The sequence below is a fragment of the Simochromis diagramma genome, unplaced genomic scaffold (assembly GCF_900408965.1).
Source record: "Simochromis diagramma unplaced genomic scaffold, fSimDia1.1 OVJJ01000344.1, whole genome shotgun sequence".
In the NCBI taxonomy this organism is placed as follows: Eukaryota; Metazoa; Chordata; class Actinopteri; order Cichliformes; family Cichlidae; genus Simochromis; species Simochromis diagramma.
Window position 1 is genome coordinate 3,325,892 of NW_024387375.1, and position 15,431 is coordinate 3,341,322.

Genomic DNA, 15,431 nt, shown 5'->3' on the forward strand with positions numbered 1-15,431 from the left:
ACAGTTGTAACGGCAGTCTGGCAACAAAGGAGCGCCTAGCAGGTCCAGCGGGCATGTGGTGTGGAGGTTAGCCGGATAACTCGAAGCCAGTCAGTTAAATCGAACAACAGACCTTTATTCCTTTTTAGCAACATAAAACCATACAAGCCAGGTCTCCACGGCTCTACTCTTTCTGTACATAGATGTGCGGGGATCGGTAGTCGCCAGCGCCAGTCCGTTACAATGATGAGGTCTCTCTCTGGACAGCCACACGAGCAACATGTAACAGCTGCCACTATACTCACACACAAACTAGAGCCGTGTCCAAATTCATAGGCTGCATACTCCTGAAGACTCTGTGTTCGCGGTCTACGCGGGCCGGGTCCTCCGAGGGCCAGGTAGGCCGGAAGTGAGTGGCTGAGGAATTGGACGGTCTAGCCTTCAAATTTGCGTCACCAGCTGTCTCGTTGGAGTTTAATAAACTCAGCCGTCTGCTCCTTGCTATCTAAAATATAACAGGACAGTGGCGTAAATTCTCGATCATCTCACACTACTGTTTAATAAGTTTTCTGTTTGACGTTTATTCTAAGTGACTTATATATAATGTTTAACCTGACTGGCGAAAGACCGCTAAACATCGCAAATCTCTCACATCTCAAAGCACCCCCTTCACTCCTAAAACTTCCCCCCCTCCTAAACAACTAAATGCCATGTTGCCATATCATTTTTTGATTGGTTGACATGTTACATTTTTTCACCAATAGGTAAGGGTGGGGTTTTTTGGTTTTGTCTTTGCTCACAGGCAGAGAGTGCTTTCGAACGTTTTCCTTATAAAACGCCGGTTTTACCGTTTCTTCCCACAGTAAATATAAACAATGATAATATTCAGGAAGAAAACCAAACATTGCATATATTTTTGTTAACATAACTCTGGTTTTACGTGGCCCATCAACACAATTTAAAAACTGGTACAAAGTCCACACTTTTTCCGTCAATTGTCCCGTCTGTCCTGCTCACATCTCCAATGGTTGTACACGTTGTCATTAACGTGGCTTCACTCCACATCAGCCACGCCGCTTTGCTAACTAAAACACTGGTGTCGGCACATAAGGACACTGTCATAGACTGTCAACGACGTTGATTAGCTGCGTATATACGAATGTGAATCGCATTATTGGCTGGACTATGGGATAAGGTGGCATCGTTCTAATTCCATAAGGGAGCAGCCAGTCACTTACTGACTAACACTGCAACAGAATTGTTGAAGTTTTAATTTTAATTTCAATTCAGGTTAGATTTTTTTCTGTGCGCAATGCAGATTTTCTGTGAGCAGAGACCGTGCCAGCAGTGCGCAACTGTGCACGCGCGCAGCTTAGAGGGAACATTGGCCAGGTACCTACACATTTAATGAGATATCACATTATAACTAAAAGAGGATTACGTTCAACAGCAGGTCTCAGTTTTTCTATATAATAAATTAACAATGTTTTAGTAAATGAAAGAAACCTGTCAGCACAAATCTTTTTGCTTAAACTGTAAGAAATAAATGTAAAAACTGACAGACAATTCTGGTAGTGTATTCCCCAGACTTCCCTGTAATTATGAAGTAGAATGTTTTTGTTAATTCATAGAAAATGTACTATTTTTATTATTTATTTTACTTTGTACACATATATTGTACAAAGTAAAAAAATTTGTTCTTTTCAGTCATCTAATTATTCATCTATTACTTTATTACTCTAGCATGAATGGGTGAGGTCTTTATCAGCGTGACATGTTGTAAAATTTATTAAATAACAGTTTTCCATAGCTATTTGTGTGGCCAGATTGGAGCTACCCCTGCTTTACTGGGTTGTGATGGGGTGCTACAAAGGGGGCAGATCTCTCTGCCAGTACCAAGAAAGAAAACCATTAAGTTTTCGAATCTGTCGTCTTTTTCATTAAGTGGCCTGATCAGAAGACCAAGAACACTTTGGAATCACTGGTGTAGAAGATGTTCAGCAGGTTTGGGGAACCAGAATCACACAGACCAGGGCAGGAACTCTGAAGACACAGCCAGGTGGGCAATGAAGAGACGCTCTACTTTTACAAGTCCTCCCACAGACAATGTTGTCTCCCCCCCAACATATTATCAAATTTCTTTAACGCTAATATAACATTTTCTTTTCTTTTTTCTTTTTTTTAAATATGTATATATATATATATATATATATATATATATATATATATATATGTTGGTTTTCTTCTACAGTCTACTACACTATATTCCCTGTTCTAATAATCTAATCTAATAATCCAAACCAAATCCAGAAAAAGTTGGGATCTTGTGTAAATTGTAAATAAACAAAATGCAATAATTTGCCAATCTCTGTTTTATTCCCAGTATAACACAGAAAAACATAACAAATTTTTAAATTGAGAAAATGCACTGTTGAAAAAAATATATCAACTAATTTTTGATGGAAGCAACCCATCCCAAATAAGTTGGGACAGGCCCATGTTTACCACTGTGTAGCATCCCCTCTTCTTCCAACAGCAATGTGTAAAGGTCTGGGAACTGAGGAGACCAGTTGCTGGGATTTTAACTTGTCTTTGGCCCACAGGAGAGAGTGGCCTTTTTGAATCATGCTAACATATAGTTTCTTCTTGCAAGATAGAGCTTTAACTCACATTTGTAGATGATATGGGAAACTGTGTTCTCTGAGAAAACATTTGATTATATTGCATACATTGACCATATATTATGGGTGACATATTCAAATTCCACAAAACTTAATGTTGAGGAATATTATTCTTAAATTGTTCAACAATGTAGATGCAGAATTTGGCAGTTTGCCATACCCCTGATCATCTATAGTTCTGAGAAACTCTGTCTCTCTAAGATGTTCTTTTTATAACTAATCAGGTTACTAACCTGCTGCCAGTTAACCTAACTAGTTGCAAAATGTTCCTCCTCCTTTTTTCAGTACCACTTTCTTCTCCAGCCTGATCACGACTTTTTGGGAAATAGATTTGTATATTAGAATTGTTCAAGAAATAATATTAAACAGTGAATAGAAATTTCAAATCAAACAACTTTAAAATGGTTAACTGATTACTTCTTTTCTTTTCCCATTAGGTGCTGTTTTGTATTTTTTTCTGGCTTTAATAAAATTATGTAACACTTTGGAGCAAACAGACAGAATAGCAAGCCAAAGCTGGAGGCCAAAATGGCAAAGGATTCAACTGCATCTGCATAATTTCCAGGGGAGCTGATATAAGCAGGAATAAATGCCAGCCACACAGCACAGAAGATCAGCATGCTAAAAGTGATAAACTTGGCCTCATTGAAGTTGCCTGGCAACTTGCGTGCCAGAAATGCCAGTACAAAGCAGAGACAGGCCTGGAGACCAATATATCCTAAAACACACCAGAATGCAAGGCTTGATCCTACGCTACACTCCAATATGATCTTTGAGCGTTCATATTTAGTATTTCGTGAAGGATAAGGGTGTGCATCAATTAGCCAAGCCCCACAAATAACTACTTGAACCAGAGTGCAGCTGAAAATAATGGCCCTCTGCTGCTTGGGTCCCAACCACTTCATGATGTTTTCCCCTGGACGGGTGGCAGTGAAAGCAGCCAGCACCACCAGTGTCTTTCCCAGGATGCAGGAGATGCAAAGTGAAAATGTAATGCTAAAGACAGTGTGACGCAGCATGCAGGACCAAAATGTTGGCTCTCCAATGAAAACCAGAGAACAAAGGAAACACAGTGTTAAAGCAAATAAGATAAAGAAACTAAGTTCAGAGTTATTGATACGGACAATGGCAGTGTTTCTGTGGTAAAAGAACACTGCTAAAACAACTATAGTGAGACAAGCCCCCACCACAGAAGTGACTGTCAGGGCTATACCTAAGGAATCATAGGCCAAAAACTCCACTTTTTTGGAGATACAGGCTGTTCTGTCTTTGTTTGACCAGAAGTCCTCGGGACAAAATGTGCATTCTATTGCATCTGAAAGACAGAGAGTCAAAAAGCAAGTGTTCATTTAAATATTGCCTAATTGTATCAGAACATTACATTTAAAATGCTGCGACTTGTAATACTTAGATTTAAACTCACTTGTCTGATTGCTAATCTTGCCATTGTCACATGGTACACAGTCAAAGCAGCAGACAGGCTCCCCACGACGGACAGCCTTCCGGGACCCTGGAAGACAGCTGGCACTGCATACAGACACTGGCACCTGGCAAGGTAGAAAGCATATGAATCCCAACTCTGATGAGTGAAAGAATGTCCTACGAATATAATAGTTAGTTACTGAATTATTTGCTTGGGCCAATGATCATACAAACAATTAAATAAAGGCTAATTGCTTAATCAAATAAGAATCAAAATATGTATTCCTCAAATTCTTCTGTTTAAAGTCAGTGTAAATAAATGCCTGGATTTTATAATGTAGGTTATAATGTAGGTTAAAATTTGTGTCAGTTTAACCCCTGGAAAACTATGCTCAATATTTTCTCCTTCCTCACTTATTAAATAATAGAACAATACTTTTTCCCCTTTATTCATTTAGTCAATGTAACCAGGAAAAAAAATTGAAAAGGCTTTGCTGTCATTTGCCCACAGAGAAAGGAGTTACTACCTACAAATTTATTCCCTGTAATATTTATGCATCTATCATCAAAACAGAAAAAAGTTATTGTGGCTTCAAGGTATTTAACTTAGCTGCTTTAAAACAGTCATGATGGAATTTGAATGTAGACTTACAAATGCCTTTGATGAGTTGTGCCGTCAGGATTACAGAGAGGATTGAATATCAAACATACCTTAGCCTTATGTCTCGTTTTGAATACTGACTGTTTACTATCCATGTATGCAAAGGGATGGACATCAGATCCAAACTGTCCTGCACACCTGACTTACCTCCATCTTAACCTACAGAACTTCAACAGTTGACATCTGAAGGTAAAAACACACTGTGAGCAGCTTGCCTCACTCTGATCCCCTGCCCACATTATCATGTCCTCCTGGATCACCAGCTCCTCTCCAGCAGGTTTGGTTCCATCAAACAGCCCCACGTTGACAAATTCAATGTTCCCGCTTGTGCCTCGCTGCCAGTTGATAATATCATAATAGGGTATAGAGTCACCCTTCAAGTCAAAGTTTACCTCTTCCCCAGCAATTATAAATTTCACTTCCTGCAGGTAGTACTGGAGCTTGAGAAACCATTACATAACATGAAACACTTAAACAGACATACAGCAGACAAGACTTTAAGTGGTATTAACTAATGGTAAGTATTCTGGACTATACCTGCCAAGGCAGTACATTGTCACTTTGTGCACATGACTGGTTCTTAAAAGGCCCACTGCCTGGTTGACACATGAGAAGGCTGTGCAGGGAATGAGCAATTGCATATACAGCCTTATATACATTATAGGCCACTCTAGGGCTTGATGTATTCAAGTAGGCTGAATGCTGTTTCAGTGGTGACTCTTGCCCTGAGCAAGGTGGCAACTGGGAGGCAGAAGACAGTGAAGGACTACAGCCATACAGAGCCTCCCACAGCTCCTTTACCAGCATATTATTGGGATACCTCTGTGGGTTTACTGTTTCCAAGTAGTTGCTGAGTCTTGAGATATAACCTTTTCTGATGCCAAACCCGACTGTACCTCCCAGATAGGGGTAATACTCTTTCCCTGTAAAGACAGATGCTGTGACCCAGGCCTCACTAGCCACCCACTGGATTCCAGTGATGTTCTGCTTCATGTAGTCTCTCAAGAAAGGCGTCATTTCCCCCTCAGCTGAAAATACTACCACCACTCTTGCCAAAGAGCTACGCATTACCTTTTATAAAGATAATGCATGAGGAAGAAGGAAGGAGTTTGCAAGGAAGAGGGAAGGCAAAATACATCATTTTAAAACATGGCGACAGGAAAAGGCACATTGATATGATTTTAGATTTTTGTAATAATCTCATCTGTTGGCATTTGGGGTTAGATTGACTAAAGGCCTGTGCCAGTCTAAAAACAATATTTTGGGATTAAAAAGCAGCTTTTGTAAGGATTTTTGTTCCTGATATACTACAAGTCAGTGTTGTTTTGGTAACTGAAAATCACAGACAGGGCTATTTTTTTAATGGCTGGCCTCATGGCATACTCTTTTTTTTAAGCAATTCTCTTGCAGAGTGCAAAATTTGCTGTCACAAGTATGTAAACATATCACACCAGTGTGATGTTTGCATATTTCCTTAGTTAAATTTAAGACAGAAAAAAATTCTTATTTTGTGCCTGATGAAGTTGTGCTGTTGGTAGAAGCATTCATGTATCAGTAGTATACAAAAATGTAACTAGTGTAGTGCCCGAACCTTGGCTCTGTCTACTGATTTTTTCCTTTACAATACGGGTATTTTGAATCAAACTGAGTAGTTTAAACTCTCTTTTTACTTTAAATGATCAAACTACATTATATTTGCAAACCTCTTTCAGCATTAGGAATTCAGAAGTTTTCAAGTGAAAAAGGAAAAACAGCTTTCTAATAAAAATCATATCAGGACTGGTCTCTACCTACCTGCATGATCTCCAGTGCCCTCTGTTGATTGTAGAGCAGAGGAATCATTTCTTGGTATGCCACACACACGCTGGTACCCTGTAGTTCTCTCATTAAGCCTTGCACAGCAAAACGGCCATATTCATGATCTCCTCGCACCACCCCCACCCAAGTCCAGTTAAAGCGTACCAGCAGCTGAGCAATTGCTTTCACCTGGGTTCAACAGAATAAATTCAGCTTACTCAGTTCACTGACATATTTTAATAATGTTGAAGTCTTAATATGCTATTTAGACTTTGATGTAGTATATCAGTGGAAGACCAAATTAATTAATTACATTACTGGTATTTAGTCTGAATATTTTAAATCTTACTTATTTACTTAATATTCAGTGTAGTGATTACCTGCAGTGCACTGTAGTTTCAAAACTACACCACAAAATGCCATGGTTTGTAAATCACTACATTGGTTATACATTTTGTTTATATCAGTAAGGGAACAACTGAAAATACATAAAGATTCAACATCTGTATTTTAAATGAGAGAGCACTGACAAATCATTCTGTTTGTTTTGTTTTCAGGCCCTTACCTGATAATCATCATTAGGGATTACCCTGAAAAAGGTAGGGTATTTTGTTCTGTCAGTGAAACATGCACATGAAGAAAAGTAACTGATCTGTGTAAAGCAAAAAAAAAGGAGAGGAGAGTATAACAGATCATAATGATGACTTGCAGGTTTGGAGGATTTAGAACTAAAAGAGGCATTATTACCATTGGGATTCGGAATGGCTGGAGGATTCTTGACACCACAATGGACTGAGCAGAACCAGATTCACCAATTACAGCAAGGAGTGGAGAAGCACCGCTACACATGGGAGAGTCATCTTCACTCATCCCGTTTAGTACAGCCATAGCAGCTCTCTGGCCAGTCAGTGGATATGCACACGAATCAAAGATTTTGTACCCCAGGGTGTAATTGGGCAAAAGCTCCAGATTCTGGTTTACCTCCTCAACTGCCAGCCTCATCGTTTGAGCCCAGCGGAAAGCCCTGGGATCAAATCTGTGGCTCAGAAGACAGAAAAATACAATACACATTACACACAACAAGAGTGGAGAAACACTGAAAACAGTGTTTTCGTTTCGAGCGTTGTTCTGATTTAAAATTAGTAGTAATTTGACTTACAGCTGTCTTGTGCATTAGCACAGTAGATTACTTTTCCCCTGTTTTCTTACTCTCTCTTTCTTACAGCAAGTTAGGCATATTGTCTAAAACTTTAGATAACATTAACACTGAATTGTAGTAAATAGCATGTATAAATACTCCATATAACAATACAGTCCACAGGCAGTGCAACAAAATGACACATTATTCAATAAATAATAGATAGACAGAAACAGTGTACTATGCTCACCCATTACACTTCACTGGCGGTGGTTTGTAGGTACAGTTAAGGTCTGGCATTTCTTGGTTATAATGAAGGGGAAAGATTCCTGCAATAATGTAGTCACCCTCAGCTATAAAGCCTGGCTCAAAGCTGTTTTGAAGAATGCACACTTTTCCTGCAGATGTGGCTGAAGAGGTAAAATTAGAGGTTTGTATGTAAACTAAGGTAAGTATACCAACACAATAAAGCAAAGGAAGAAAGGTAAGTAGATGCATAGTGTTACACATTCCCACAAAAACAGGAAAAGTTTTTAGGCAACGTTATATACTGTATCTAAAGTCAGTATATGGCCCTCCCATTATCAGTATATCCAATCCAGAGCTGTGTGGTTTGGTCATCAGCAGCCCCACCTCATTTACTAAAAATGTTTACTGCACTCTGAATGGCATTGTACTGGAGTTAGAATATATTTTAAATATTTTATTGGGAAAACATACATCAATTAAACATCAATACATTTTAATATATTCAATTATGGTTAGTCTTTAAAGAAAGGATTAATTAATAAGGTTTACTTATGATGACCAGTAAGGTTGTCTTGTGCGTGGCTGTGTGTCATTTTGTCTGTAAACGTTTTGATTGAATTTCCATAAATCGTTGTAGGGGGTGAGGTCATGTTAACATATCCAGCATGATAACATATCCCAAGGTCTATTAGCGATTATAATGCTATATAGAGTGATTTAAAACTATGCTTCTTACTGCCATTGTTTGTATTAACAACATACAGGCATATAGGGAATGATATATGGGAATTCTAAATATAACATTATGTTGGATCTCTGACCTCTTCTTCAAGGTCAAAAAAGTTTACCTTTTTTGACCTTGAACCCTACATAATGTTTATATAGAATTTATATAAACATTATGTAGGACGTTAAGAGTAAATACTGTCCAGACACTGAGTTGCCTTGGAGGAGGTTTGCAATCTAGGAGTGGTTCTTGTTTAACTGAATATTTCCCTGCCCTTTTGCAGGGAAATTTTAGTAGTATAATTACAGTGTGTTATGCTCATTTGTTTTGAGAAGTGAGTTACTGTAAGTGTTTGCATTGGAACAGAATATCTTTTGTTTTGTCACATGTCAGAGAAGACTTACATAGCAAAGTGATAAACAAAAACAAAGGTGTGCCTCTGGGTCATTTCTAATGCTAGAATAACAATTGCTAATGCGGAAAGGATCCATAAACTGCAATATGTAAGTAGTTTTGGTCCTTTACACAACTTTGTTTGTATATTCAAGAAAAAAATGCAAAAATAAACAAAAAAATGCAAAAATAAACAAATTTAATTTGGTTCAAGTAATTTCTTCAACAACTGTGCAAAGGTGCCCCAGAGCATATTCAGCAGCAGTAAGATATAAGATGCAAGGTGGGGCACACACCCTGAAAAGCACAACCAAAGAGCTTGGATTGCATACAGGAAAATTGGTGATGCATATGGATTAGAAATCCCTGACTTCCAATGGTAAAGTCCAAAGTGTCTGAGTGATAACAGGAGCATTAATGGCCAAGATGGATAGCATATCCAACCTATTCAAAGCAAAACATTAGTGGTCTCTGTCCTGAAGATAAAATGCAAAACCCTGAAACCCTCTGGTAGAGGACCAAGCTTGAAAATAAGACACAGACACAACCCAAGGGGGTGAGAGGGATACGTATCCAATTTAGCTCAATTCAGTTAAATTCAATCCACTTCAATTCATTTCAGTTCAATGGTGTAAAATATTCCGCCAGTGAATCCAAGAGCATTGGAGACATGTTCTCTGGAATGACAAACCATGCTTCTCTCTCTTGCAGTTTAATGGATGAGTCTAGGTTTGGCTTTTGCTAGGCAAACAGTACTTGTCTGATTGAGTTGAAGAGTTAAAGCTGTTTTAGTTGTATAGAGTGGGACAATATCATATTAAAGCTATGGGATGTCAGTCAAATTAATATTATTAATGTGTGTGTGTGTGTGTGTGTGTGTGTGTGTGTGTGTGTGTGTGTGTGTGTGTGTGTGTGCGTGCGCGCGCGTGCGTGCGTGCGTGCGTGCGTGTGTATTTCACCCAATAGCATGCTCTAAATTACCTACTGGTTACCTTAAGTGATGTTTCAGCCCCTTTGTGGGCAGTCCTCTCAGATCTGTGTCCCACAGTATATAACTAAACTGTGTCTGTAAATATCATATTTCTTGTTTTCTTTTTATGTATTTTCTATCATTAAGGTTTTACAGCATTCCTTCAAACCTGAGTTAGCTATGACATTGTTGATTGCATGGCTTTTTATATTTCTTTATCTTATGAACAACAAACATGGCTCAGCTGCTGTTTTGGATAACTGTGTTTTTTTGGGAGAAGAGGATAAAAATAGTCTTTACGAGGATGGAGATGTAGTTATAGGGGGCTTATTTCCTTTACATTACAGTCCTGTGTTTTCTCGTTCAACCTATAAAGAAAAACCAAAAACTAATATGTATAAGTAGTAAGTGATTATTATTCACAGTAGTTAACACACATTTGCTACTGTAACACACAAACTCATTTATGTCTGTTTACGGTTTACATGTGTGTGTTTGTGTGATGTGTATCGTATGATTAATTGTTTCTACACTTCTGTATAGTTTCAGCTCTCGTGCCTTGCGGTGGATGCAGACCATGACTTTCACAATTAAAGAAATCAATGGCCGCAGTGATCTCCTGCCACACCTAAAGCTAGGTTTTCACATCCATGACAGTTGTGATGACACACCTGTGTCTCTGAGAGCTTCTTTGTTGTTGGTTAATGGGCAGCCAGACAAAGGCTTCAGAGCCGAGAGTTTCTACAGAGACAAAGTTCTAAAAACCAATGGCTATAACGTAGGCTGTGATGCTGTTCGCCGAACTGTGTCTTCAGTAATCATAGGAGATGCTGGCTCTGGGGTGTCTATGGCACTGCTTCGAAGTCTGGGTTGTTTCCATATCCCTCTGGTGAGACAGTCTGACCTGCATCTGCTAGTGCTGAATGTAATACTCCTGTGTTTGTAATTACACCTTTATCAGGTTTGCAGTGTAGATTAACTAATTATATTTTCAGAAATATATAAATACATTCAAATGTAAAAACATTTTCAACTTATCCTTTTTTTTTAATAATGAGTAGACTTACAGCTCTCTCTTTCTGCATTTTAAATAGTGTGAAAATCCTATATCAGTGGATCATTATGAAGGCAATGGTATTATATTGTTGATGCTTGTTTCACAGCCCTTTCAGCAACTCATCATGCTAATGGTTAACTAATGTTTGCTGTAAATCTAGGTGAGCTATTTTGCATCCTGCAGCTGTCTGAGTAACCAAAGGGAGTTCCCTACCTTTATGCGCACCATGCCTAGTGACACCTTCCAGATTAGAGCTCTGGCTCAACTGGTTAGTTATTTTGGCTGGACCTGGGTGGGAGTGATTGGTGTGGAATCTGATTATGCCCGTTTTGCCATCCAGCTCTTCCTTCAGGAGTCAGTGCACTATGGTGTGTGTGCTGCCTACACACATTTCTACCCTGTAGTGGTCAGTCAGCAGGCTCTAGATGACCTACTGAATGTCATTCAGGTACCTCTGCATCTATGTTAATATATTCTTATATCTATATATTTGTAGAATTAGTAATAAAAATGACTTGTTTCATATTTATTAAATTTAAAATATTAACTTTAAGAAAGAAGAATATTCAAAGAGGACCTAGTTTCTACATACAATCCATTATTTAGGATTTTTACAATTAATTAAATATTAAATATATCTAAATTTCCCATTATTAGTTTTCATCCTCAAAGGTCATCATTAACTTTTCTGGTGAGTCGGAGATGCAGAGTATTCTGAGAGAGATCATGCGTCGGAACATGACTGGCCTGCAGTGGATTGCAAGTGAGGCATGGGCCACTGCCAAGTCACTCTGGGAAAAGTCTGGAGATCTTCTGATGGGAACATTAGGATTTGCGATCAGGAGAGCTGCCACAATTCCTGGGCTTAAACAACATCTCACCAGTCTTACAGCATCCTCTCTTCATAAATCAGTTTTCCTGGCAGAATTTTGGGAAGAGACTTTTGACTGTCGACTAAATGGGTCACTGAATACCCATTCTCATGGCTCTGACAATTTCTTTGACAGACAGCCATGTAAAGGGACAGAGGATTTAAATGATGTTTACTCTCCTTATTCTGATGTGACACAGCTAAGAGTGTCATATAATATCTACAAGGCTGTGTACCTAGTTGCCTATGCCCTACAAGATTTGAGTAATTGCAAAGTAGGAAAGGGGCCTTTTCTTAATGGCACCTGTGCAGACCCCAAAAATTTTAAACCGTGGCAGGTGAGTCAAATTATGGGTCCAATGTTATCTTAAAATACTGAAGTCAAATGTCCCATATATTTTCTTTAAATAACATTTTATTTCTTTTTGTTACAGCTCATTCACTATATGAAACGTGCAAATTTCTCAGCACTGGGAGAGAAAGTCAATTTTGATCAAAATGGTGACCCCATTGCTTATTATGATCTAATGAACTGGCAGAGGGCGCCTGATGGCTCTCTTAATTTGGTGAAAGTCGGCTTCTATGATGCCTCATTACCTGGACACAGCCTAGTTATTAATGACTCAGTGATCCAGTGGCCTCTAGGAAAGAAGGTGTGTTCTCCGAAAACAGGCCTGAGACCATGTTCACCTCTTAGACTGTTGTATGCACTGTTGATCAAAACATCAACTTATTTGTTCTTATTAGTGTGCAGCATATTTTGTTGTTAACATTAGAACTACCAAGGGGTCATTTTGAAACCCTGGGATTTAAAAATCAAATTATTCTGTTAAATTAACAGCCCATCTTCTCGCATTTGATGACTTTTCCTCAAGTTGATTTATTACTGGATGCGTGGGATAATAAAATAAATAAATTATGACCACTTATATCTGGAACTTGACACCATAGAAATATGTAAAACAACAACCCTGAATGCTGAGTTGCCTAGCAGCATATTTTATTTACAGACATTTAAATATGAAGGCTGCAATAACATGAGCCAAGGCTAGCTAGATCTGATTGACAGATAACTATATCAGGGACTTTTATTAGATAAAAGGATGGGTTTTCGAGTTGGGGAGTGCATGACGGAACAGGAGGAGAAATGTGTGGGTTGTTGGCTGAGCAACAGAGAAGCCATAGCTGAATTGAACAGAGTCCAGAGTGTAGAGTGCTAATCAGAGACCACAAGAGCCAAATCAGACAGGTTTCAGGCAGAGGAGCATAGCTGAAGCAGTGAAGCGCTGCATACTCAGCAGACCAGTATGGACACTCAAAGAGAGCCAGGGGCTGAGAATGTAGGCTGTGACAAACTTTCACCATTGTATGTTTACAATAATGAATGTATTGAAGTTATTAGTGTTGACCTCATATTAATGACCATAAGTTGCAGTTGAATGCATATACCATAGTAATATATATACATTTGTGAACACCACAAATTATTTACAAAGTTAGCATTTCACTTTATTTCACTTTAATGTAATTCATGACTATGCTGATCTTTTCTTTTTTTAAAGACATAATATAGCTAAAAAAAAAAAAAACCCAAACATATAGCGCTCATAATAAAAAGTATAATTGGTACCCTTGTATTCGTTGCTTGAAGTTTTGTTAAAACTTTATTATTCAGCTTTTTCCATAATACCTGTAAGCTTGACTTGGGTTTACTTTGTAAATCTATAATGCATATTTATTCTCATATAGAACAAGTTACTTTTGGATTTGTGTATAAAACTAAAATTAGACTCTATAGTTTCTGAGTGATTAAACTCCCTGTCAGGCTATCCAGTCTGTATGCAGCAGCAGCTGTCCACCAGGTACTCGCGTCGTCAGGAGAAAGGGGGAACCCATCTGCTGTTATGACTGTGTTCCCTGTACTGAGGGAGAAGTTAGTAATAAGACTGGTATGTTTTCCTTCTTTATTTTTAATCCAAACATATATTTTTATGTTGGCATTTAAAATTTGGCTTCAATAAAGTAAAAGTTATGTTCTCTGTTCATCACCAGATTCTTTGGAGTGCTCACGCTGTTCAGCAGACACATGGTCCAATACAGCCAGGAACCTCTGTATACCAAGGACTACTGAATATCTATCTTACTATGAGTTTATGGGTATTCTATTATGTGTTGCATCTGTTTTTGGAGCCTGTCTTTCCCTTTTCATCATCACCATATTCATTTCATTTAAAGACACACCACTGGTTCGGGCCAACAACATGGAACTGAGCTTTCTCCTCTTGGCATTCCTTGCCATTTGTTTCCTTGTTGGCATGCTGTTTATTGGTGTGCCTTCAGACTGGCTTTGCCGTATTAGGTACCCAGCATTTGGGATCAGTTTCGCCCTCTGCATATCATGCCTCCTCGCCAAGACAGCAGTGGTTCTGATGGCGTTTAGATCCACACTACCAAGAAGTAATGTTATGAAATGGTTTGGATCTAACCAGCAGAGAGCAAGTGTGCTTTTAGGAACAGCTGTCCAGGTAGAAATCTTGACGCTATAAATATTGATTCATAGTGTCACTTAAAAATGACCATTCTCCTGTTATTTTTGAATTCTTTCAGGTAATAATCTGTTTTATCTGGCTGCTCACTAGTCCACCTCATGCCAACAATAATACAGATTACCACGGGGCTACCATCATCAAGGAGTGTGTCCCCGGTTCAGAGGTCGGCTTCTGGTCTGTTCTTGGATACATTGGCATCCTGGCTTGTGGGTGCCTTCTAATGGCTTTTTTAGCTCGAAACCTGCCTGATAATTTTAATGAGGCAAAGTTCATTGCTTTCAGCATGTTAATATTTTTTGCAGTGTGGATTACTTTTATCCCAGTCTATGTGAGCACAGCTGGAAAATATACAGTAGCGGTTCACATTTTTGCCATTTTAGCTTCAGCTTTTGCACTTCTTTTTTGCATTTTTGTTCCAAAGTGCTATATTATATTGCTAAGACCAGAAAAAAACTGCAAAAAAAAAATTATGCAAAGATGAAACTACATTTTTTGGTGATAAAAAGTGTAATAAATAAGAAATAGATTTTAAACACATAAACCTACGCTTGTGTTGCTAAACAACAACAACAACAACAACAACAATTACACATTAAAAGCCAGGGGCATGCCAAAGTGCTTTACATAAAACAATAAAACAATAAAATGATTTACACTAAAACATCGGAGTCATATAAGTGTGGGATTATGTTCACAGGTAAAAACCACTAATAGGAATAATCTATAGCACACAGCTATAGCAAAGTAGAACTGTACCATCATACACAGTGATAGAGAACATAGACAACGCAACAATAAAATAATAAAATAATTAGCACTATAACGTCAGAGTCATATAAGTGTGAGATTATGTTCACAGGTAAAGACTACTAATAAGAATAAACTATAGCACACAGCTATAGCAGAGTAAAGCTGTACCATCAAACACAGTGATAGA

At 38.3% G+C, this 15,431-nt stretch overlaps 2 protein-coding genes across 2 annotated transcripts; one reads left to right on the forward strand and one right to left on the reverse strand.

Annotated features, from left to right (window-relative positions):
* Nucleotides 1-3,073: 3,073 nt before the first annotated feature.
* LOC120720086 (extracellular calcium-sensing receptor-like) lies at nucleotides 3,074-8,244 on the reverse strand. Its single transcript, XM_040009733.1, has 9 exons — nucleotides 7,929-8,244; nucleotides 7,288-7,576; nucleotides 7,106-7,192; nucleotides 6,538-6,729; nucleotides 5,545-5,814; nucleotides 5,281-5,484; nucleotides 4,964-5,183; nucleotides 4,084-4,200; nucleotides 3,074-3,975 (listed from the first exon to the last, which is right to left on the reverse strand). The coding sequence occupies exons 1-9, from the start codon at nucleotides 8,186-8,188 to the stop codon at nucleotides 3,074-3,076; spliced, it is 2,541 nt and encodes an 846-aa protein (XP_039865667.1). The 5' UTR covers nucleotides 8,189-8,244.
* A 2,032-nt stretch (nucleotides 8,245-10,276) lies between these two features.
* Nucleotides 10,277-15,049, forward strand: LOC120719404 (extracellular calcium-sensing receptor-like). Its single transcript, XM_040008540.1, has 8 exons — nucleotides 10,277-10,418; nucleotides 10,561-10,906; nucleotides 11,235-11,522; nucleotides 11,732-12,283; nucleotides 12,380-12,598; nucleotides 13,771-13,894; nucleotides 13,998-14,470; nucleotides 14,553-15,049. Exons 1-8 carry the CDS (start codon nucleotides 10,411-10,413, stop codon nucleotides 14,973-14,975), a joined length of 2,433 nt encoding a protein of 810 aa, XP_039864474.1. The 5' UTR covers nucleotides 10,277-10,410; the 3' UTR covers nucleotides 14,976-15,049.
* Nucleotides 15,050-15,431: the final 382 nt, after the last annotated feature.